Source organism: Sturnira hondurensis, unplaced genomic scaffold, assembly GCF_014824575.4.
Source record: "Sturnira hondurensis isolate 20B ecotype Veracruz unplaced genomic scaffold, ASM1482457v3 Scaffold0001509, whole genome shotgun sequence".
NCBI lineage: Eukaryota > Metazoa > Chordata > Mammalia > Chiroptera > Phyllostomidae > Sturnira > Sturnira hondurensis.
Window position 1 is genome coordinate 1,388,903 of NW_028074140.1, and position 26,957 is coordinate 1,415,859.

At 36.6% G+C, this 26,957-nt stretch overlaps 1 protein-coding gene across 1 annotated transcript in view; it reads right to left on the minus strand.

Annotated features, from left to right (window-relative positions):
* Nucleotides 1–26,957, minus strand: part of SLC12A2 (solute carrier family 12 member 2) — a 97,340-nt gene that overhangs the window by 50,284 nt on the left and 20,099 nt on the right. Inside the window, exons 2-7 of the mRNA XM_037028452.1 lie at nucleotides 16,624–16,743; nucleotides 15,299–15,374; nucleotides 14,902–14,997; nucleotides 5,588–5,727; nucleotides 3,559–3,669; nucleotides 193–301 (exon numbers count right to left, since the gene is read on the minus strand). Of these exons, the coding sequence (XP_036884347.1) occupies nucleotides 193–301; nucleotides 3,559–3,669; nucleotides 5,588–5,727; nucleotides 14,902–14,997; nucleotides 15,299–15,374; nucleotides 16,624–16,743 (652 nt within the window). The remainder of the gene's footprint in view (nucleotides 1–192; nucleotides 302–3,558; nucleotides 3,670–5,587; nucleotides 5,728–14,901; nucleotides 14,998–15,298; nucleotides 15,375–16,623; nucleotides 16,744–26,957) is intronic.

Sequence of the window (26,957 nt, forward strand, 5' to 3'; positions counted from 1 at the left end):
ATGGCAAGACAAAATAAAAGTGATTTTTTACTCCAATTGTAACATACATTAAGGATACAAAACTAAGTTGAATTGCCAATTAATCACTACATCAAACTCAACTATATCACAAAATATCTAAAATATACTAATAGAATGGTATTTACTAATAGAATGGTATAATATGCACCTTTAAAAATATTCTTTACTTACATTTATAACCAAAGAAACCTTTGGGCTTCTTGCTCTCCAATGGGATAAACGTTCCTATGATGAAATCAGCAATAGCAAGTAGCAGAATCACCAAAAGAACAATCTGAGCCTGGAATTTTAAACATTAAAAATCAAAATCATATGGTATTTGTCTTTCAACACCTGGCTTATTTCACTCAGCATAATGCTTTCCAGTTCCATCCATGCTGTTGCAAAGGGTAGGAGCTCCTTCTTTCTTTCTGCTGCATAGAATTCCATTGTGTATACCATATGATCTCTCACCTTTAATAGGAAGCTAACAACAAAACAAACAAGCAAGCAAAATAAAAAACAAGGACACTGAAATAGAGAACAGGGGGACAGCGACCAGAGGGGAGGGAATTTCAGGAAAAAGGGAAAAAGGGGAAGGATTTACAGGAACTAGCATAAAGGACACATGGACAACTAAGGGGAGTGGAAATGGGAGGGAGGTGGGGAGCACTGTGGGGGGTGGGCTGGGATGGGAGTAAAAGACAGAAAACTGTACTTGAACAATAATTAAATAAAATTATTACAAAAAAAAGAAAATGATAAAACACTGAGAAAATGAGAAAAGATTACATTCAAATAAGTATTTTATTTATGGAAAGATACACTATGTTCATGTAATTAAAAACTCAGTATTTTAAAGATATCGATGCAATAAAAAAAGAGGTAGGAAGTCAATGATATCAAAAATTTTTAAAAAATCAAAATCAAATCTCTTATGTTGTACACTGATTCAGTTCCACTGTAATATAACTTCCATGGGGGAAAGGACTTGTCTTGTTTCCTCAGTGCCCTAAACAATGCCAAGCACCAAGTAGGTGTTCTGTAAACTTTTATTAAATGAACAATCTTTAAAGTACTATGCTAGAATGTTTAATACACTGGGGGGAAATGAATAGCAAAAGCAGGATGATGCCATATATATTTGAAACGCATTAATGATGTGCATGCCTTCCCCCAAATCATAAAGCACTGTACGTGAATTCCATAACACTAGGCTTTTCATTCTGTGTATCATTCTTTCCTGTCCCCTCCACCTGACAGTACAATCTTGAGACATGGACAACATATTTGCTACAAACCCAAGTTTTAGACCAACTCCAAACCTCCTGATGATTCGGTGACAGCTATATGAAAAGAAGGGAAAGTATAAAAAGAAGACAACACCCAGGAGGGGAATTCAACTAGCAATGGAGCTGGAAGACAGGAACAATCTATGAGAACTACCATTTCTTCTCTTTCACTTTTTTTTCTGCTTTGTTTGTTTTCCAGGATATAAGTGACATATAACAATATACCATATTTTGCCGTGAATAATGTGCACTTTTTTTCCCAAATTTTTGAGGGAAAAATAAGGACGCACATTTATACATAGACAGTACTAATTCTGTATCTACATAAATGTTTTTAATTCTTTTATTTATGCTTTTGCATTAGAAGTGTAACTAGAAAACAGTGATGGTATCTATATGCAAAGTAATGTCCTGGAATACAGTAATTGGTTTTGTTTCTAAATATAAATAAATAAATTGAATACAAAATGAAAATGAGGGAGGGAGGTATGAAGCACTGGGGGGGTGGGCTGGGATGGAAGTAAAAGACAGAAAACTGTACTTGAACAACAATTAAATAAAATAAAATTTTTAAAAAAGAAAATGAGCCCTGGCTGGTGTGGCTCAGTGGATTGAGCGCGGCAGGCCTGCGAACCAGACGATCGCGGTTCGATTCCCAGTCAGGGCACATGCCTGGGTTGCAGGCCAGTTCCCGGCAGGGGCCAGTTCCCAGCAGGGCATGCACGAGAGGCAACCATACATTGATGTTTCTCTTCCTCTCTCCTTCCCTTCCTCTCTAAAGATAAATAAATAAAATATTTTTTTAAAAAAAAGGAAATGAAAGATGTTTTCCTGAAAGTTTGGGCCAAAAATGTGGGTGCACATTATATGTGGGAGCACATTATACACTGCAAAATATGGTATTAGTTTAAGGTGTACAACATTCACATATATTGCAAAATGATCACAAGAAGTCTAGTTAACATGTGTTACTATACAGTTATAATTCTTTTTCTGTGATGCAAACTTTTAAGATATATTCGTTGAACAACCGCAAATATGCAGTGCAGTATTATGAATTGCTGTCACCATGACTGAATATTACCTCCCATGACTTATTTTGTAACACCAAGTCTCTACCTTTTAATCCCCTCTTCCACCCATTTTGCTACCCCTGCCTCTCCTCCTCCACTCTCAGCCTCCCAAAAAATTCAGCAGATACTTAGGAAAAACTGTGAAATCTGTGGAAATAAGGACCGCTTATATAGTAATGCCCCAGGTAGTACTGAAATTCTTTTTAGTAAAGTCAATTTCTTAAATGTATAAGCAAATGGTTTAATTTTGAACTAATGACTTATCTGCCATGAAAAATTATTCTTTTGGATTGTCCTAATTTTTGACCTGGTACATATTATCATAGCTCATATATAACACAAATATGTGATTTTATAAAATCTATAAAGTAAACACTAAAAAATCTGAAGCAACTGAGATGCTCAGCAGTACCTTTGTGAACATGTATTACTCAGAAAACAAAAGCTGTACTATGCGGGATATTCTCTCAAAGATACAGAAATATACAGCAGTGGGCAAAAGTATATTTACAGTCGTTCATATGGAAAAGACATGCAGGTTATGATTATTACAGTAGCAATGGCACAGAGCACTTCGGTACAATCTCATAAGTGCTCAAAAAGCCAGCCTTCATTAATGATAACACAAGAATAAATTCTGTTTTGTGCAAACCCACTTTTGCCCACCCATGTATTTGGGTGCTCTGCCTACATATTAATATATGAATTCAGCAATTTTTCCACAAGCAATGGTACTGGCTTGGATAGTCATGATTTCTGAGATTTCAATAACAAGGAGCAAGATTAGCTTCTCTAATCCTTAATGGCACTAAATTGAATTGTATTGCCCCATGTTAACTTTTGAAATTGAACTTATAACTAAATTACAAAGCCACCAGTTTAATTAGGGCTAGCTAATATACTGACCTGAGCATTTCTATATAATGTAAATCATAGAAAGGGCTAGAGGAGAGGTAGGACGTCAAAAATGTAAAAAGTACTTGTTCAACTAGATCCTAGACCGATGGCTACCTCCAAACATTCCCCTCTTGTCAGTTAGAAAGTAACTTTACGCACAAATCTCTCTGAAAATGACCACTCAGGAACTTTGAAAACCTAAAAATGTTACCACATTTTATAGCATTCCTAAAACAAAAACTGTAAAAGTTCAAACATTAAATACTTCCAGATATCCCAGTGATATCATTACTTACTTTTGCTTCCCACTCCATTCCGGCTACTGAGATACCTAAAAGGATCACCACAGTAATGGCTCCAATAATCCTGATGTCATTGATGTCATCGATCATAAAAAGGGAATGCTCCTAGCAAAGGGAGATTATAAATGTAAGGTCAAGATTACATTTACAGTAAACTCTTTTGGTAAACTCTTTAATTCTTTGGAAACATTTTAGAGCTATCACAGTGCCTTACATGTAGAAGTTGCATAAATGCCTATTTAGTAAATGAATAGGACAACCTAAGTAGAGTATCTGATGACATCAAAATATCAAATTAATGCTACATTTAATCAGATGCAGTAAATCAAAAAAGGAATTCCTAACAGTAAATAAAAATCATAACATGACTAAATTGTACAACAGTTAGGATTTTCTTAAATTACATAGAAGAAATATTTTGCATTCATTGTGATTAGTAAACTCGTGTTTGAAATGGCCTTTTAGTTTGCGTAAAGGTAAGAGATGAATACACTTTCATGCAGTTGTCCAAATACACTATGAGCAAAAAAGTATTTGTGGTTTAGTATCGATGAAATTAAAAACATATACTACAATAAAAAAATCTGCAAAAAACCCCCAATATACTACATTAAACAATAGAAGAACAAGAATTGATCTTATTGCTTGTTTACTTACAGCCTTCCTTTCCTTCACCCTTTTGGCCTCCACCGATGAGGTCAAGGCTAATGTAAGTGTCAGCTGTTTTCAGATTTTACACTTCCTAAGACACTACATACTACTGTAGAAGCAGCATTTCAGCAAACTAACATGAACTGTCAGTTGAGGTTCCTCTCATTTAATAATACTGAATCCTACTTTTCTTCTACTGCTTTAACTATACACATCCAATGATTCTTTTCAAACAAGTTCTCTTCTAAACTTTGGAACAGTATTATCAACTACTTTCTGGCCAGCCCTACTTAGATACCCTGCTGGTTCCTCAAATTAGACATCTAAAACCAAACTGTCCTGCATTCTCTATCTCAAGTGAAGGCTGCCTTCCATCTAAATCCCCAACTCAGAAATCTGTGTATAAATCTGAAGTCCTGTCTAATTTCTCCCTCCCACTACCATCAATCCACCACTTATTCAACATTTTAAAAATCTGTCAAAATCACCCACATCTCTCCAGCCCCTCATCATTTTCTTTTTTTTTAATATGTTTTATTTATTTATTTTTAGAGAGAGGGGATGAGAAGGAGAAAGAGTGAGAGAGAAACATCAATGTGTGGTTCCCTCTCATGTGTCCCCTACTGGGGACCTGGCCTGCAACCCAGGCATGTGTCCTGACTGGGAATCGAACCAGTGACCCTTTGCTTCACAGGCTCGTGCTCAATCCACGGAGCTACACCAGCCAGGGCCATTTTCTTAATATATGCTACATCTTCTCTCCCATCACAGCTACAACCTTTTAAATGGTCTCCATCTCCAGTTGTGTTCCCTCAATCCATTCTCTACACTGTGGTCAGATATTTCATTAGGTCATATCATGATATTTCATCAAGTCATGGTCCCCAACTCCAGTCAAGATAAGACCTAACTTGATACTGAACAAGAATCTTCCTGGCTTGATACTTTTTCCTCTCTCTAGTGTTAAATCTCTTTGCCACTTTGTATTCCAGTCATACAGAAATATTTATAGTTTAACACGCCATACTCCATCCCTTCCAGGCTTGTTTCCTTTTCTTCCCTGCCCCCTCAGACCACATTCCACCTTTCCCATCAGCCTGCTAAAATCTAGACTCCCCTCCTCGACACTCCTCGGTCACTCCCACTTATGGATGGTAAGTTAAGTGATCTACTCCCTTTGTGTTGCCAAGGTCTCCTACAGTTACCCACTTCTGACGTTCTATGATTTTCCTCTTTGCCTACCTAACACACTGAAGTTCTCAAAGGGTGAGTTTTGCGTTCATTGCTGCTTTCCTAGCACATAATAAGTTGAGTGGCACATGAGCCCTCAGGAAAGATGTGGGAAACAACGACTAGAGGAAAGGTGAATTACCTTAAGCAACTCCACCACAGTTTCTGCAAATCCAACCACATACATAGCAACTGCAACAGCATTGGCAAAGGCGAAGATTAGGCCAATTGCACCACCAAATTCTGGACCTAGACTTCTAGATATTAAATAATATGCTCCTCCTAAGAGAAGGGAAAAAATGACAGTACTCAAGTTAGTATTTTAATTGTCCAGAACAAAAACATTCCTCCTTCAAGGAAGAGGAAATTCTGCAGCAGACAGCCTTCGCACTTGAACTAACTACACCATCAGTTCCTCTCTGGATCTACAGACTTGCAAGCCCACTCGGTAGGTTTTGGACTTGGCAGCCTCCATAATCATGGGAATCAATTTCTTTAAATAAATCTACACACACACACACACAGAGAGACACACACACCCCCTATTGGTTCTGTTTCTCTGGAAAATGCTAATACAAATGTATTACAAGGTAAATATACAAAAATCCACTGTTTTCCCACATACCAGCAATGAACAACTAGAAACCAAAATTTTAATAAGTAACCTATAATATAGTCAAAGACAGGAAATACTTAAGTCTAAATCTAAAAATTATTTGCAAGATCTTTGTCCTGACAACTTAAACCCCCAAAAGAACAAAATAGATATACCATGTTTATGGAATGGAAGACAATAGTTAAGATGTTTATTCTCTCCAAACTGATCTCTAGATTCAACACAATTCCAATCAAAATCCCACCAGGATACTTCACAGAAATCAACAAAGTGATTCTAAAATTTACATGAAAAGGTACTATATGATGAAGTACTAGAATAGCCAAAGCAATTTTGAAAAAAATAAAGGTAAAAGACTCACACTACCCAGTTTCATGAATTACTATAAAGGTACAGTACCAAGATAAAGAGGTAACGGATTAAGGATAATCTATAGATAGTGGACTAGAATAGATTCCAAGAACAGAATCACACATGCAGGGTCAATTAATATTCCCCCCTACTTAATATTAATACATAATTGACATATAACATTTTGTACAATGTGATGACTTGATACACATATACATTCAAAATATTTTCAAAATAAGGCTATTTAACACACCCTTCACCTCACACAATTATCATTTTTTATTGTTATGGTGGGAATACTTGAGATCTATTCTCTTAACAACTTTCAAGTATATAACAGTATGTTTTACTACAGTTTTAATGCTACATATCAGATTCCCAGAATTTCTTCTTGTAAGTGGAAGTCTGTACACTTTGACAAACATTTCATCACTTCTCCCACCCCACAACTCCTGGTAACCATTTTCCTACTGTTTCCATGAGTTAAACTTTTTTAGATTCCATTTTCTTTCTCTAATTCATTTCACTTAGCGTAACACCCTCAAGGTTCATCCACATTGTTGCAAATGGCAAGGTCTCCTTCTTTTTGATGGCTGAATAATAGTCCTTTGTGTGTGTGTATACACATATACATATACATCACCCATCAGTGAACACTTAGGTTGTTTCCATGTCTTGGCTATTATGAATAACGCTGCAATGAACATAATGAACACAGAGATGCAAACGCCTCTCCCAAATAATTATTTCCTTCAAATACCTAGAAGTAGGATTGCTGGATCGCGTGGTGGTTGTATTTTCTGAGGTACCTCCACACTGTTTTCCAGAGTGGCTGTCCCAATTTACATTTCCAACAATGCACAAGAGTTCGATTTTCTCCACTTCCTCACCAACTTTTATTATCTAGTCTTTTTGATAATGCCATTCTAACAGGTATAAGGTATACCTGTTAACAGGTATAAGAAATTTTTTATTTGTATAATCTAACTTGAGATGTTTTATTTTTTATTTAATTTATTGGGGTGCAAAACCATATAGGTTTCAAGTGTACAACTGAAAAAAACATCTGCCCACTGAATCATGCACCTCTCACCCCAAGCAAAGTCTCTTTCGGTCCCCATTTCCTCCACTTTGTCCACCTCTACCTACCCCACAACCCCCTTTCCCTTTGGCTATCTGCATCTTTGTGTTACACGTAACACACACATATACAGCATGTACATCCGTATATATATCAATAAAAATAACCCAGCACAAATAATGCCCCTTTTAATTATAAAATCATAAGCATGTAATTCTGTAACATAACAATATCACTCAAGCACACATATGACATTTCAGGTAATGTTCTAATTAAAACTATGAATCACTACACCCACATTATTACCCTACCAACCACACTCAAGCAGGCATTACTTCTGCTGGACCCTGAATATGGTTTTTTGCTTAATCCCTTCACCTTCTTTCATCTGGTTCCCCCATACCTCTCCCCTCTGACAGATGTCAGTCTGTTCCCTGTGTCCATGCCTCTGTTTCAAGTATTTTGTCAGTTTATTTCGTTCTTTAGGTTCCATATATGTGAGGTCATATAGTATTTGTCTTTCTCTGACTAGCTTGAATTGCACTGAATCTATAGATGGTGTTGGGTAATTAGGGTGCATAAAATTTTTTTCCACAAAAATGCAAAAGCAATTAAATAGAAAAGGGATAAAGTTTTCAACAAATTGTGCTGGAGTAACTGGACATCTACATGAATCCTGATTACTATTTTGTACCATACACAAATATCAACTAAAAGTGATGATAGATGTAACTGAAAACCTAGTTATAAAACTTCTGGAAGAAAATCTTTGGGATCTTTGGTTAGGCAATATTTATTAAATACGACACCAAAAGCATAACCCCAAAAAGAAAAAAAAGTGATAAGTTAGATGTAATAAGTACTGTTCTTCAAATGACACCATTAAGGGAATGGAAAAACAGGCCATATATATTTTGGTTATTATTCTAGGAAATACATTCTAACACCCTGCCTTATAAATACACAATAAGAAGTCTGCCTGTTGCCCTGGCTGGTGTAGCTCAGTGGATTGAGCGCCGGTCTGCGAACCAGGCGATTGCAGTTCAATTCCCGGTCAGGGCACATGCCTGGGTTGCAGGCCAGTTCCCAGCAGGGGACTCACCAGGGGCAACCATACATTGATGTTTCTCTCCCTCTTTCCTTCCCTTCCCTTCTAAAAGATAAATAAAATCTTAAAAAAAATAAAATAAAGAAGTCTGCCTGTTAATGTTTGGCAAATTTCCTCTATTCTGTTGCCATTATTAAATCAAATAGGTAGAGGCAAAGTAAAAAACACAGAATCTTCAGATCAGAATTGGGTACTACTACATTATCATTATGACTGATCACCTGAATAAGTTAAAGTTTGAAAGCAGAGACATATAACCTGGGGTGGTGAACACAGAATACAATATACATCTGATTATAGAATGATTTACACTTGAAATCTGTTAAGTTTATTAACCAATGTCACCCCAATAAACTCAATAAAATATTAGTAAATAAAGGCAAACATACCACTCTAATTCTACAGCAGACTATTTGGGGAAGTAAGTTAAAGTAATTTTAATCATTAAAGATTGGCAAAACTGAAATGTTTCAAAAATTATTTACAATGATCTGCCAGATTCACATCTGAGCTTCTTAAGGCATATAAGTTGTGTTTTACTGAACTGAAAACATAATGTTATATTTAAGTCCAGCTACTTCAAACATTTCTTTGATCTGAAAAGCTAAAATTTCAAAGAAATTAGCAATGGAAGGGAAGAAGTTTGGAGCTGAATTCTAACCTACAACTCCTTGCTTGGTGATGATAGGAATTAATAAAGTTATACAAGGGACTTGTTAACCTAAAAATAAAATGCTCACTTTCAAAGTGAGAGGTAACTGAACATTTATTGAGATTAATAAGAATGGCTCTTCAGGAAGCACTGACTGAGGCAGCATCCCAAACAGTGCTCCAACTAGGTGACAAAGGCAACCGGTATTTGTGCAAAGGGGAAAGGGAACAATCACAACATTAGAAGGTGGGCATTTCTATTGGTGCAGGGAACATAAGACTAAAAAAATCTGTCAGTTGACGGTAATCTGATTACACCAATATAGAAAGTTCTTTTCTGTCAGAACATGTGAAAAATGTTAGCTTTTTGCTTCCAATGTTTGGCTTTATCTTACAAAAGTGAAGAGGTCTTCCATCATTTCAGAGAAAAGAAAAAGAAGTAAATATACAGAGGTAATTCTGACATACTTCAGATATTTAAAAAAGATGAAGCAGTATAATCTGCATAAAATTTACTTTTGTTGGAAATGACTATAAATTATTCCATTTGTGTGCTACCACCCACACAAATTACGAGACCGACAGCAATGCTGCATTAAATACAATAACGTATGTCAAGACCAGGGTGTCATGCCCAGCAATGAGGTCTCAGCAAATAATTGCCTCCATTTCCTGAACATAAACTACAGGAAAACAGGATCTTGTCTGATTTTCTTTGTTATAAACCCTATCACACATTGTTCAGTTATTTATTGGCTGAAGTACAAGTAATTTAACACTTTAACTTAGTCACAGAACATGAAGGTTTATATTTATATTCTCAAAAGTACCTGTCTAAAATTTTATAAGACCTGGGTTTTTACTTGAAAATATACTGACTTCTGCTTTTAACGTAATGCTCTAAAACAAAGAGTAGTTGAGGAACTTTTTCCCTTCTATTGCTCAGTTCGTGTAACACAATATGGTCTAAAAACCAGAATTTACACTTCCATCTTATAAAAAGCTGCTTGTGGTTGCCCTCTATTTCCTATGTGGGTCATATCACAGATAAGAATTGAGGATGGGAGAACTCTGGTATGTGAATCTAGGAAATGCAGATCTAAGCAAAAGTGGCTGCTGGCCAGGACCATCTAAGTTGCAGAACCTGTTGCACATAGCCAAGTAAATTCTGCAAAACCCAAATCCTCACGAAGATTGATAGGACTTGCTGAACAGGAGAGAGCTCTGGGCAATAACCTGCAGAACATAACTGTGTCTATCAGGGCGGGGACTGTGCCAGAGATGAAGGTAAGGTGTGAGGTCAGTTACTCGTCGCTGCTATTCTTCTGTGGAGACAGAGAATGGAGGGGATGACTCACTAACCTGCTGCTAGCAACTTATAAACAGCGCCCCCCAAAAATTATTAAAATCTAATCAAGCCTGAAACTAAACATTTTTTTTGCTGAGTTTTGACTTTTTTCCAGAAATACTGAACATTCATAACTGGACATTGTGACATGTTTACAAGCAGTTCATAGACTTAAAAACCACTTCTACTGCAGATTCGAGGGGGGAAGGGGGTCCTTGTGCTGTCTGAACGTGGCACCAGGACTGAAGGGGGGAATCGGGGAGTGAGGCGGACAGAATCAACCTAACCTCTTCCACATTGGTATCTGTTTCATCTCTGAATGGTACTTCTAAGCCAATTTAAGGTTACTAGGTAATATTAAATCTCTCCTGTGGCAAAAAGCACACAACACGTTCACAAGTTGCCATTTCATACACTTCCAGAGGGCTGGAAACAAACACATACCTTACCAAACAAGAATAAAATATTATTCAATATTAATAAAACATAGACATTATAATTCAGCTAAGAATCAAGATAAATAAAATTAAACTATCAAGTCCTACCTCAAAATAGTTCTTTCCATAAATAAGGTAACTGTACAAGTTTAAAAGGGGCTCTTCAAATCGAAATTACTAACCAGAGCAACTCCAACTGGTAAGCAAAATCCTAGGTAAAATATTTATTTCCCCATTAATTCCCTTATCAAAAACTTTCAGTTCATAGAAAATTAACATGGGTCTCAGGAAACCAAAATAAATCCTGTCACAGGTCTCCAGGCGTCACTATTCCTACAGTATTCCTCCGTTTCTCCTATCTTTGGAGAAAGAAGCCGCCTTTGGCACCCCGACCCTCGGCATCCTTCTGGCTCTGCTACTGTCCTCTGCGTAACCCTTTCAGGGAAGCAATCCAATCAAGTCCTCAGTGGCTGAGCTAGAGGAGATCCAATTCCCGGTCCCACCCTACTAAAACATCAGGTAGTTTATTGTTAACAGTGAACGAAGTCACGCATATACACACATTGAGTTTCCTAAAGTTTGTTTTCAACCATATGGCCCTGTATCTTTTGCTCCTTGGAAAATTTTGAATAAAATCGTCTTGTTCCAGGGAGAGTCCCAATCTGTAATTTGCTGTTGTCCTCCTACCATGTCATTTAGTAAGTTCCTCTCTCCCATGCACGCATGTTATATAAAATGACTCCTGGAGCTGCAGGTACAATGCAATTCAGATTCGATTTGTGGGGAAACAATACTCCCCAGGTACTCTACTGGGCAAAGGGTTTACAAAGTGGTAATATTCTAATTCTCTTTCCTTCTTCTCATATTAAGTATTTTATCAAAATTTAAATTTTTTATTAATTTCTTGGTTACATTGAGTCCAAGGAAGGAAACTTTCATTCAGAAAAGCTTTGTTCAACATTAGATTCTTCATCTTTATCAATTTCACAGCATTCCCTAGCATTCCTCAAAGGTAAAAACAGATTTTTGTGTGTGTGTGCGGTATCTGTGAACTTACGGATTGTACATGTTTTCATCCAAATCAGTTATTATTAGTAATAGTATTGCTGTTCAAACTGTGAAAACTTCAGTCCCTATTCGTTTCTTCAAGTTGGCTCCTGGGTCCTTTGGACATAAAATTATTAGCCTTTACTACCTTCCTTACTTTCTGATGTGGAAGGATATCTTAAACCCCCTAAGCACATTTCTCACTCAGACCTGGAATCACCCTGTGCTCCAAGGTCCCCTGGCTCCGTTGAAGAGAAATACACAACATGGGTACCAGCAGTGCTCACTGCTGCTGGGCTGGTTATTTGTTACGGGTGATTTTGTGGACAGAGTGAAGCAATGTACACTTTTGTGGTAAAATCTGTGGGTCACACTGATCTGTTACTTTCAATTTAGAATCGAGAATACAGGATGCAATGTAATCTCATCAGTTTGATGCCTGCATTTACTTTCTCCCATGTGGAAAACACTGTTTTCTCAGGAAACTGATAAATCCTGTTAGGGGTCTCTCTCTCCAACTCCACAAAGCACCTAACAGACAAGACAGAAGGGGCTTACATTCACTGAAACAATCTCTAAGAAGTGTTCACTGTAGGTGATACAACTCATTTATATCCTGTAAAGAATCAGCCACATGTCCAGAGTCTCTCCTGACAAGTGATACTGAATGCCGTCTAACAAAGCTTCAAAGTATTTAGTTATTTCTTTAAATTAAAGCCTTTCAATTTTTTCCTGTTTAGGTTGCATTATTTCAACAAATGTGTTTCCCTTCTCCTGAGTATGAATATCTGGTAATAAGAATTCAGAACTATATGATGCAATGGAATTTTCCCTGTAGTTCCTTTCTTTGTGAGCTGATTCCATGATTTTGAGGGAACTTGGGCAAAACTGCAACATACAGTAATTTGTTGGGACACATCGTTATGCACTCCATATTCTCATACCTCCTTTGTGTCCCAGGACAGAAGACAAGACAGTCTCTGAGATAGATATATTTGTGGATATATATGAAAACTATTAGTAGTATTTAAAGATGAAATGGGTTTTTAACCACAGGGCAGGAAAATCTATAACCCCCATAAGTTTGGATTCACATGGAGAACGGCCTGGGTGGGGTTCATGCTGCCAGTGGCTTCATGCCCCACTCCCCTTGAGGCTCACAACCTTGATTCAAAGAGCTGAAGATAAGGAGAAATTCTCTGATGATTTCCTGATTCCTTCAAACACCCAACCTCCCATTCCCTTTCTCCTTCCGTTCCATTCCCTGATAGTAGCAGAAAGAAATGAAGCATGGGGCACCTATGCTTCAAAAAATCAAACAGCACCTTTTAGTGTTGTCTGATAACTCTTTGGACACACGCACATCTTATGCCCCAATGTTGCTCAATCCAGACTTCATGCACGCATGAAACCTCAGCAAACAGTGATCACGTCCAGCATAGTCACAATCGTATTGATGTAAGCTACTGGCTTCCCCCAGGACCACAGTGATCTGAATCCTCTGATGTATAAGAAATATGAAAATAATGAGGGGAAGTGGGTCTCAATTTAGGTATCTCTCTACCCAAGAAAACTATAAATCAGAAATTACGACACTGAAATAGAGAACAGGCTGACAGTGACCAGAGGGGAGAGGGGAGGGAATTTCAGGGGAAATAAGGGAGGGATTTAGAGGAACCTATATAAAGGATACATGGACAACAACTGAGAAGGGTGGAAATGGGAGGGAGGGGGGAGGATGGGGGTGGGATGGGATGGGAGTAATAGACTGAAAACTGTACTTGAAAAATAATTAAATAAAAAAATTGAAAAAATAAAATAAAATAAAATAAAGAAATTACGTGTCTATGATGTCCAGTACAGGTCTGGAAAATAGTTGAGGCAGATGGAACAGGCTGATATTTTTCTCAGGTGATCTAAGATGACTTTACAGAAGCTGGTACATATTTCTTCTTTCTCCAACTGAATGATGAGGTTTTTTTTTTTTAAAGATTTTATTTATTTATTTATCTTTAGAGGGGAAGGAGAGAAACATCAATGTATGGTTGCCTTTCATGCATCCCCTGCTGGGAGTTGGCCTGCAGGGAACCAGCCTGCAACCCAGGCATGTGCCCTGACTGGGAATCGAACCGCGATTCTCTGGTTCGCAGGCCTTCGCTCAATCCACTGAGCTATACCAGCCAGGGCTTGAATGATGAGTTTTTGTTTGGAAAACAGAATCCTTTTCTTCTTGTTCTCAGGGGTCCTGGGCCGCTCTCCTAGTCTCCCGAGTACTCTCCCTGAGAGGGGAAAGCTTAACTAGGCAGATCTTGTGAGTTCCAATGAAAGAGGCCTCAGGTACCCACAGAAGACAGCTAGAGCTGAGGGTATGAATTCAGGATGCCAGAGATAACCCACGAAAGTTGTTAGATGATGGAGAAAGAACTGTGCCTAAGATTCCCTCAATGTGAAGGAACGAGGTTCCATTTGTGCAATACAGACCAAATAGAGAACGACCCTTAAGCTCTACTGATCCCAAGGCTGAAGCCTGGGAGGAGGCTGAGGGACAGCCAGGTGAAGGAAAAACCTAATGAGAAGCTCCATTCTTGCTGCCAAATACAACGAGCACCCTAAATAACTTAAAGCACATATGTTGTATATGAATGGGTCAATATATACTTTTACATTCAAATATACTAGATTGAAAGTGCTCAGTAGCAACTTTATCTACATAGACTGATATATTGCTTTTTAAAGGTAAAAAAATATGAGATTAAAATCTCATTTTTTTTTAGTAACAGTAATCTAATGGCAACAATACAAAAAGACTCAATTTACCTCCTCGTACAAATCCATTCGTAGCTATTGCTGAAGTAGACAATCCTGTGATGGTTGTCACAACAGTGGCCATCATTATTACAAGGACCGACAGACCTTTAGAGAAGAAAGATGAGACTGAGAATTTCACTCTTATTTAAACCTGCCATATTTAGAACTGGTTAATCCAAGTATATTAAGTTTCAAAATAATTACCTTATTTTTATCCCATTTTAGAAAAATAAAACCAGAATTATGAAAAAAGTAATATTAAGACAACAATCTTGTACAAAGGAAATCAAAGCTTAGAACTATTCCAACTGCTTCTATTTGGTAAAGGTTCGGAGCCCAGACGCGCGCCACGCTACTTCTGTTTATTCAGCCTTAAACGAGTCAAGCAGTAGGTAACTCCACTTACCTATTCCAGCTTGACCTACAATCCATGATAATCTAATAAAGAGCATCACACCCCAAATGTTTAACATACAACGTACCTGGAAAAGGAAGAGAGGCTGAGTCACAGATGAAAAAAAGTGATCAAGTATATCATACAGCGTAAATGCTACACTAGCCACAAGTAGGATAACTATATTCAAAACCATAGGAAGTCATTTTAAATATAACTCTTATCCCAACCTTCCCTTTAACAGTTTTTTAAAAGAGGTTAAAGATAACCTCTTAGCTTAAATTAGCTTACATGTGAGCTAATGCAAGTAAAAGTATAACGTAACATGTGACTGTGTGTATATGTCCATACGTACATCCACCACAATTATGTGAAGCACCAGAAGCTGGACTTCAGTCCTTAAAAAAAGTATTTCATGTTTCCTTCTGTCAACGCACATAAGCTTAATTTTTGCTTTTAAAAAATAATATCCTCTTGATTTCTACTATGTATTACGTATCTGTCAACACAAAATGCCAACTGTTCACATATCTTTCAAAAATCCTATCTGTGAGATAGTTGCCTAATTTACTTTTACTTTTGTTTACTATGCTCATACACAGAACATAGTCTAAAAGACTAAAATCTAAGAATAGGCAAACTAAACTATCTGGAGCTTCACATTCACTCTATTGATTAGGCAATAAAATCACTACTACAACTGAGGTTTTCCCTCTATTTCTCCCCTAAATGTTAATACAACTCCAATTAATTGTTTTCGATGTCCCAATGGGAGGTCATTTTAGCCTGTCTACTCTAGTAGACAGAGCCTTAGTGCCTGTTCAAACAAACACAGAAAAACAGAAGTAAATCTGAACCTTAATCACCTAAAACTGTCTATTGACATGAACTCGACACTGAAGAAAAGGATTTTGTCTTTATTCTGTTCCCTGTAACCTCTCGACATTTCTCCTAAAGATAATGGGTAGCAGAAAAGGAAACAGGCATATTTCAGATCTATTGCTTGCTCAGCTTTCTTGAGTCTGATGCTCCCATCAATTTAACAGCTTCCTACTTAACTACTGAGAGGTGATGCTATGTGAAATTTATGAGGCAATAAAAAAATACAGTTTAGAGGTAATCAAGTATAATTTGATTAAATTAAAATATAGTTCCCTTACTAAATTTAATAGGCACAAGGAAAGGAGGTTATTTATTAACTTTGTCTTCTATTTAACTTTCAGATCAAAAAGTTTAAAGAGAAAAAAAGACTTCTCTTGAGAATTCGAGCACACTATTAAGCTTTTATAATAAATAGAAATGTTATAACTCTAAAATGTAAGTCGATATGTACATACTAATACACCCTTGATCCAGCCAAACTTCACAACTCCTTTACTCTCTGCAGTGTATGTGACCACAGCGTCTCTGGTTGGAGTGCTTTCTTCCCCATTCGCAAAGCCATCCTCAAATGGTTCCTGGTTATAAATGAAAAAATGTGAATTAGTGCATAAGAATTATTTAAAACTTAAAATCACCTGATAAAAACAAACATTACTTAAATATACTTAGCCGTGTTTTAGAAAGATGTATTTGACTTCCGAGAATAAATGGTTTCTGAATGTTTTACCTGAGGAAAATATAAAGCAATGAATTGAAAAAAATCTATTCAGTTTTAAAAATTTAAATCATATGACAGTAAACCTATTTTAATATTTTGAAGTTTTAATTACTCTTTGACAGTGTCTGAACAACACAGTAAATACTGTTTGCTAAGTATAAACTAGCAAAGTCAGTCAATTCAGACCAATTCAGACCTCGCTCCGGTCCACAACTTCTTATCACCTAGTTGGCATCTTTCTCACATCTGAAATTTCAATGTTAACAATTTAGAGCTCCTTTTAACCACCAATGAACAGTTTTCTCTTTATAATCCATGACAGCAATATTCCCAAGTATCCCAACATTCACTCACAACTCCTCTTTACTCCTTAACTGTATTCAGTCACTCAGTGCTGTTCATCATTTCCTTTGCAATTTGCCTCAGATTCAAACATGAACTGGTTGACACAATGCATTTCCACAACCAGTGTTTCCTTCTTAGATTGTTATATTTCATGTCTGATTCTATAATTCTTAGTTTTTGTTCTCTATTTTCTCTTTTTTAAAAAAGATTTTATTTATTTATTTTTAGAGAGAGGGGAAGAGAGAGAGAAAGAGAAGGGGAGAAACATCGATGTGTGGCTGCTTCTCGAATGCCCCCCATTGGGTACCTGGTCCACACAAAACCCAGGCCCGTGCCTTGACTGGGAATCGAACCAGTGACCTTTCGGTTCACAGGCTGATGCTCATTCCACTAAGCCACACCAGCCAGGGCTTATTCTCTTTTCTCTCTCTCAAAAGGTTCTTAACTTTTGTTCAGTCCCAACACAACCAGGTCATGACAAATTTCCAAACCAGTAACAGTGCCTTAAACAGGTCATAAAGGGTGGAGGGAGGTGTTGGAAAACAGAAAATAGTCTAGGCCTAGAATCTTGTCTCTAACATTATCCCTATAGCTGCTCATCTACCTACCCATATTCTCAAGAGCAGGGAACAAAAACCAGCTGTATTGCAAACATCATTCTTTAAATGCAGATGAGCAAACTAAATTTATTATCATTTAATCCTGAAAACCATGACCTAGATTTCCTATAGTACATAAAAAAAAATTTTCAGTAGTTGATACCCTCTAGTGAATACTGAATATTCATAGAAATGAGCAATAGCAAGTTCTCTGTTACCACAGAACAAAATCTGTAACATCACCCAAACTTCCTTATTTTCCCTGTCCAGTACCTGTTAGCCACACAGGCTCACTTAATTCTGTTTAATACATTATATGCTTTTTCAAAGTACTACCAACCTAAATTAGCTCTTGGATTCCAATTTATACATCTTAACTTCTGCTAATTTTAGATTTTTAAGCAATAGAAGAAATATTGTAGTAAGTTAGATTCAATAATGCCATTAAGTGCATCTTTGAAAATTACCTTACCTTGGCTTTTTAATGATGTTAAGAGAAAAATAATCAAATTTTCAACTAATCCCTATGTTTGCATTAACAGACAGAGCATCAACTTCAACTATGTGAAAATATAGCAAAAAAATTCGAAGATCACTAAGAACTTAAAAATGAATTTCAATGTTAACCCCTTCTGATAGTTCACAAATTTAAAACAGATCCTAAGAGAAACTAATTATAACTTCCCTTTCAAAAAAAAAGTTTCAAAACTACCTACTGTATCAATACTTACTATGCTATACTGTAAGGGATGCCTCAGGCTTATGATGCCTACTCCCACAAATTTTGTTTTTGTTATCCCAACCTGTTATACTTTTTAAAAAGCTTTAAGATACAATTTACAAACCACATAACTTACCCATTTAAAGCACACAAGTCAATGATTTTTAGAATATTTGATGTCGTACAATTATCACCACAATCGACATTTTCATCACCCCCACAAAAAGCTCCACACCCATTAGCAGTCACACACTACGTCCCCCTTCCTCCAGCTCCTGGCAATGACTTACCAACTTTCTATCTCTATGGACTTGCTATTCTGAAATTTCATACAAAAGGAATAACGAAATCGTACAATATGAAGCCTTTGTGTGTAGCTTCTTTCACTTGGTATAATGTTTTTAAGGTTTTTCTATGCTATAGTATGTATCAGTATTTCACTCCTTTTATTGCCAAATAATATTCCATTTATGAGATTTACCTTATTTTGTTTTTCCATCCATCAGCTGATGATCATTTGGGTTAATGCCACATTTTAGCTATTATGAATAATGCTACTGTAAACATCTGTCTACAAGTTCTCATGTGGACTTGTTTTCATTTACCTTGGGTATACACCTAAGAGTGGAATTTTGGGGTCATGAGTACTTTTTGAAATGACTACTTCTGGTCACTCTTCTCATCTCTTAGACAGTAGACCCTCGCTCTTCATTTCAGTCCGTGTACTGCCTGTTGTTCTCTCTCCCTCTCTTGGACTCTGGTATGCACATGGAAACCAGCAGCCATTAAGCTTGTTAGAAATATGTATAAATAGAAAATTGTGACTCGGGGTCTGTGTAGCTCAATCACATGAGCAACCCACTTTTGATTACTTCCACTGTCAGATGTGTTCTAGATGGTCAAGCACCAGTGAGGATCCCAAATTAAAAACATTCCTCATGGGGCCTGATGACTTAAGTGTTCAATTATTCAAAAAAAAAGACAAAACAAAAATGTTTGCCTATTAATTCAATGAACTCTAATGTAGACAGCAATTCCTTAGTTTTCATTCTAGGGTATTTAGTACTGTTCAGTTAAACTTATGAAAGACTATAAAATTATTACAAAACCTCTGAGTATTACCAAAGAATATAATGTGTGTAATATACACAAAAAGACATCTCTCCATCTCTTTTAAAAGAAAACTAAAGATGTATGTCTGTATATTCAATAGGCTACTTAGCCTTAGACTAAGTATTGATGTAGGCGTCTTTTTAACAGTGCAAAAGTATGCAGGCATCTTAAAACTTTTGTTGTGGGTGTTTATCAGAATTCCACTTCAAAGTTGAAGATTTATTAGCAACTATGCTAGTTTCCACTATAGTGAGAACAACTATATTCAAAAACAAAGATTTTCCATAATGTACGAAATAGTATTTTAAAATAAAGATGGGTCCATATGAAATGAAAGTTTATCTTTCTCATCATGTTCCAATAGCTTTATTTCAAAAAACATGTAAAAAACATTGTTATTATTTATAGTTCAACCATTATATTTAAGTATAATGAAATTGTGTTTGTAATCATATTAATTTCTTAAAGTAACAGGAAATCAAAGTAGAATACACATAAAGGTTTCTCTCACATCCAAAGGTAGAAAGTGACTATGAAATAGCAGAAAGTGAAGAAGCAATTACTTGAAGACACATCTTGTTAGCAAACACATATAATAAACAGACAAAGCACAAATGCTCCCCGAGAGTTCAAAGCTTAGGATGGCTTGATGCCAAGATGATGAACTTACTTCCCAGAGAAGCAGGCTGGTGGTGCCACTCCCCCTGAGCCCTGCCTCTACAATGGCTCATTGCAAAATAAATGCTGAGTGCTATTTTCACTTTTTGCCTTTTTTTCATAAATGGAAGAATCCTCTTTGGATTTTTTTCCAGTTAGCAAAACCAGGTACTAATGCAGGTCTCTTGTAAAAGCAAAGTGGCATAAAGCAAATTTTCAAAAAGTTGGGGATACCTGTATTTTATTTCTTTAAATACATTAGTTTCAGAGAAATAAGTAAATTGTTGGGCAGGACATTTGGTCTACACATTAAAAAACTGCACAAAAACCTTACAATCAGGAAAGTTTCACATTTACAATTATGAACTATAAATTACGCTGATATAAAGGCATATAAATAAAACCTTCAACTTGTTTTTCACATTATGGATAAAATGTCAAAAATAGCATCATAAATGATTTTATAGATAACATCATATTAAATGAGGTGGGACAAATTAATTTGGATTTATTTGGGGAAATAACCCTTCAAAAGGGTTCTGAATCGACCAAGCAGGCATTGAGGGTGAGAACAGAATGGGGAAACAAGGAAAAGACAAAAGAGATAACAGAAGATCCAGATAGGAAGACCCTCAGGAACTAGAATTTTTCTTTTATTTTTAAATATATTATTACAATTTTTTTAAATTTATTTTTTAGAGAGGGGAAGGGACAGAGAAAAAGAGGGAGAGAAACATTGATCCATTGCCTTTCTCACACCCCCAACAGGGGACCTGGCCCGCAACCCAGGCATGTGCTCTGACTGGGAATTGAACTGGGGACCATACTGTTCAGGTTCGCAAGCCAGTGCTCAATCCACTAAGCCACACCAGTATTTCTTAATGAAAGAAATAAAGAACTAGTAAATTATGTCAGCCTGAAAAGGAAATGATTAATTCAGTTGGACCTGTTAAATTTGAGGAGCCATGAGACAATTAAAGAGTTCTACCAGACAGTTAAAAAATTCATGACTGGAACTTAGGAGAGGGGCCAGAATAACAAGCCAGTGGGTGAAGCTATGGAAACAGAATGAAAAGAGAAACTTAGAGAGAAAACATGAGGAGATGAACATTTTACTGGGGATATAGAAAATACAAGAATGAAAGAGAACTCTGGTTGCCATGGTCATTATTTCTTTGCAGGGAGTACAGAAAAGGAGAATTTCTACAGTGTAGAGAGATAATCTTTTCTCTCTTGTATATTCAACTTTGTCTCCAACTTGATCGTTAACACCACTCAGCACATTCCTCATTATACACCAACCTAGCTTTACCCTACCACAACACTGAACTAGTGTTGTAAACATTCAAAGAACTCTCTGCTGCCAAATCTAATGTACATTTTCAGCCCCTGTTTCCCTGGACTTTTGAAACAGCAACTGGTACCATTAACAACTCCCTCTTTCTTCAAATATTACTTGAAATACCATACTTTCTCCCACACTCTTCTACCCAGAAATACAATAGAAAAGTCCCTTCAATACTTGGTCCTAGACCCATCTCCTTTTCTCACTCCACATTTTTTCTACTGCCATCCTACCAGACCTGAAGCTATAGGCACCATCTAAATGTGATAAATAGTAAGTGATGGCCCCATTCATTTCCAGATCAAACCTCTCCTCTGAATTTCAGACGTGTGTGTAAATATCAATGTTGTCACTTAGATGTTTCATTACAATTACTATTCTAATTATTAACAAATGGGATCAAGAAGTTGTCAACGTACCATGAAAATTTTTTCTCTAACTAGAAGAAAATAATTTCTCTTTTTTTAGTTTTTATTTCCTGATACTTAACTTTCAAAAAAAGAATGACAAGAAAGATAGTAAGTTCTTAATAATTAAAATTCTTTATAATATAAAATGTATTTTAGATTTATTCCTTCCTGCACATGACTTACATGACAAGTTAATTTTTGGATATTGAAAACAGAAAATTTTGTAATTATTTAACCCACTGATTTAAATTATCTTTTACATGACAAAATTCATATTTCAATTCTGCTTGACTTAAGAGAAAACAGTGATCATAACACAGTGACTTCGTTTAATGATAATTTTCCAGTGAAAAACTCTTATAAAATCAAGCTATTGTTTCTTCCCTAACACTAGAATTTTCTTCACTATTCAGGTGACAACCTATGATGAAATCAGATTTCTTTTTAAAATAACAAAAATCAACACTTACTCAAAATTTACAATAAAAAAAGTACTTGAACAAGAATTAAATTAAAAAAATAAATTAAAAAAAAAAGCTTCAACACTGCTTTAACTACCTCCTTAACCTCAAGTGTAGGATTGTGTGCTGTGTACATTATTACATCCTTCTCAATTCCAGAAGTGCACACCAATGTGCTTCTCATCCTTAAATGCTATAAGTACACATTACATTAAAATATCACAGTTTTTCATCTTTTGTTGAACACCCCAGTTCCTACGTTCATAACAATTGTATCTCAAGTATACAATGCAGCATAGCATAGCTGGTCTCTGCAATGTCACAGGCCAAGGACTTAATATCCATGAAAGATGACTGTGCAAAAATCTGTTGGAGACCGCTCTCCTGGTTTCAGGAATTGTAACTACCCCCCATGGCTGAGGATGAGCAAGAGACCTCCGGAATGCAAGCCACAGGAAATAAAGCTTGTCTCTGGTAGCGAAAACTGCCTCAGTTTCCTCTCCCTGACCCCAAAACATGGTCAGAAGTCAATGAACAGGTAAGACTCCTCATAGCAGAGGGCAACTTTAGCCAGACATAATCACTTGGGAAGCCATCATGGAAGGACTGCGATATGGAGGGGCTGGGACAAAGAGGAAGCAATGGACCCCCGCCCCCCATGTGACATAGCCCAAGTCCCCCTGTCCTCTGGGAGAAGCGCTTCCGGGCTCTAATCCACTTAAGCCTGAAAACCTGTGATTGGGAGGCCCTGCAGCTCCTTGCCAGCTAGAGCGGATCCAGGGGTAATCAGGCATAAAAAAGAATTCCTAAAAGTCCTGTGAAGCCTGCTTTGCTAAGAGTGCTTTCATTCATATGTTAAGAGTCCGAGCAGGAAATGAGTATGTCTCCCAAAGTTTCTGCAACCCCCTTTCCTGACAGACACTGACTCAGACTAAGCCCTCAGATTTCTCTGAAATGTTACCTACTGTTTGATCCTTGCTGCCCTGTATTCCTGTGTATTACAGCCCAATAAAAGCCCCTGGAAGAAGGGGCTCGAGGCCTTTTTCCTCTGAGAAACTGGCCACCTCCCCCCCCCAAGCAGATCATGTCTTGGTAGTGTTTACTTTCATCCATGGCGGACGGGGGGACTTGAGGGCAAAGTCACCCCCACAAAAATCAAGTCATATATGACATTTTCTTCCACAGTAAGCTAATAAAGGTGTTTAATGTTGTGCAAAGAGAAATTAAGACCATTTTAACAATACGACTTCTAAATAACAGTTAAAATACTAATAAAACACATTTCTGGCAATGTTTATTACCTATCCATTTTTGTACGAATTTATCGTTTTTACAGTTTAATTGGCAAAGGCTGGGCAAAAGGGTCTTTACTCAGTAATTACTTGGCAAAAGATAAATCGCCTCCGTTTTTGTTTTTGTTTTTTAATTTGGAAGTAGGGAGAAATGCTTGAGTCTTTGTTTTGATATTGTTCTAAAGAACAATTAAGCAAAGCTATACCAAAGTGTCTCTTTAGGTCTTCAGGATGCCACAATATTGTTTCCAAGTGGACTTCAGGATGCTGAAATATGAATACTCTTTGAAGAGGAAAATATTCCATTGCCTTAACTGTATTTAATGTATTAAAATGTCCAAAGTGATGACTGGTGTGATGTTATTTGCAGATTCTGAATTAGCAAAAAAAAAAAAAAAGTTTCCCAGCATAAACCACAATCACATCCTTCCACTCATTCATTAAGTACTTATTAATCTATTTTATCAGGCACCAGACTAGTTACTTCCCAGACCTTCTAGAGTTGATATTTTCATAGTAGAGACTAGAAATGAAAGATACGTCTTCTAAATGTAATCCAGGGCATTTTCCATTGTACCCACAAACATATATTAATTTGAATGCTTAACCAATCAAAAGAAGGTTAGGTGTCTTTTCAATAATAACTCTCTTTTCAAGCCAGCCTCTCTCTGAAAATCAGTTTCCTAATCTCTAAAGTGGAGATGATAATCTCAGCCTGTAGTATCATCCTTTGGAGTCTTGAGGCTCTCTAAACAAAGATCAATTTGTAATAAGATAGCCACATAAAGCAGCTGAGGCTTCTAATGTGATACAACTTGATTACAATACAGCAATTCAAATTTCATGCAGTGCCACATTTAAATGTGAGAATGTGACTCACTTACAGTTATATATTTCAAAAGAATTAGTAGGAACGAACCTTATTCCCAGGTGGCCTGGAATCTCAATGCCTGGCCATTTCAATAAGAACAAGATTATACACTCAGTTGACCCTCTCAAAGCAATGACAGCAATTTCCCTGGAACCCAGCGCCCTCAGTGTCCAGTCAACACTGCTCTTGTGGCACCTGCTGAGAAGCTCAGATCTATCATATTACGGGAGGACCAAAGAAAGCCCTTAACAATTCCTGCAACTAGGGATCCTCTTCCTGTCCCTTCACTGCGTCTCTGAAATATATATTGCATTAAATCTTGACCATGTTTTATGGACCTATTGTGAGTCTCTCTGCTTCTGTGTAAAGGTTCATTTGTTTAGAGGAACAAAATTTTCTGATAACACCTCTGCAAGTATAAAGTGGTTCTTAAACCGGTAACAGTAACTGGCATAGTTGATGTAAAGATTGTGTAAGGTAAGGTATTTTTTTCAAAGAATAAAAAGCAAGGGTGATTACTTACTGAAGATGAAGAAAATTGCAAAGAAAGAAAAAAATGAGATCATTTCAGTTTCTCATTAAGACAAAGTTTTATGTATTGACTAACCATTTTCATGCTGTCACAAAGTGTGGGCCAAACAATGACTAAACCGCCAAGTGAAGATCAGAAGACTACACTGTGCCTAGCATTCTGATCTGGGAAATAAAATTTAGATCCCAATCACAATTCATGTACCTTTTTACACAGTAAATCAACCTTACTAAATAATATAAAAGTGACAAAAAAAACCCAACATGAACAGGAAAAAATGTGTGGGGGGGTACACAGCTATAAAGTTTTAATGCATTTAACAACTGCTTACTTAGGAAGAAAGTACATAGTAGAAGCTATGGTAGAGCATTTAGAAATGTTAAAATATACAAAAGCATTTATCCTCATCCAACTTATCCAACTTCAAATTATTCTGGCAGTTTGTATCATTTAAATGCTAAAAATTTCTGGTAACTACAAACACCAAAAAAGTCACAAGTCCAACATTAAGGAAGATCACAATATAAAAACAATATAATAATCCTTTCTAGAAACTAAGTTTTCAATTCTACTCCAATTTAACACTAGCATTAAATAAAAATAAGATGGAAAACCTGTTTAGTAGTTAAATACACTTTATTTCTATGTGTTTCTGAGCAATCCCATCACAATTTCCTCTAACTACACCAACACTCAGAAAACACAACAGGGAAAAGGGATGATTTTTTTCCCACATCAACTGAACATCCCAATTCTATCCTGGATAAGAACTGGTTTGTAGGTTCAAAAATAATTTGGCTTTGCATATTTAGGGATGAAGTGAAACCTCACACAGACTCCAATCCAATTCAAGTTTACTGTGATATACACCAGATTTTTTTTTTTGCTAAGTAATAAGAACAAGATATTTGCAAGATACAATGAAATAGTTTTCTGTCTTCAAGAAACAAGAGTTTCTTATAAAATCTGGTTGTACATCTCTAAGTTTTGGTTACTTATTCCCAAGCAATAAACAAAGAGTTCTTAGTATGTGAGACCCTCATAATCTGTCTGGCTTACTTTAATAACAAATACTACTCACTGAAAGCTTACTGTGTGTCAGACATTTTCATAATGCTTGGTGTCCTATTTTCCTGAATTGGCACATCTTTGAGGGGTAGGTACTATTTCCCTCCCTTAACAAATGAGGAAACAGTTTTTTGAGAGGTTAACTTACCCAAAATCATGTATCTATTAATGTGGCAGAGAATCTTCCAAATGGTAGAATTACACATGTCAAAGTGAGCCAAAGAAAATTACTTTAGGTATCTACTTTGAGCAAGGGAACAGAAGACAGACAAATCACCCAACTCAGGAAATCATCCTGCTCAAACTTCCCAATTCCCCAGCTATTTGCACTCCTTACTTTGCTTCACCTTTCCCTTCTTCCTCTGCATCCAAACCTCAAGGCTTCTGATGTGGGCCTCATAAAAACAACAAAAAATCTGCACCGGATGGCACCAGAAGGAAATTTTTTTAAAAACTGTGCTTTGTAGAAACTCCTCCAGGGTCCACAGCATCTGTGACACTCTGCCCTATAGGACTGTTACAGACAGCTGCATTGGATCGCCCGTGGAGACTGGTGTCCATGCATAATCCACCTGGAAGGCATGTCAAATGTTTAAGTACAAAACTGTGTACTAGATAAAGTTATATGTGTATTTTAACTGTGGAAGTTTACTTGGA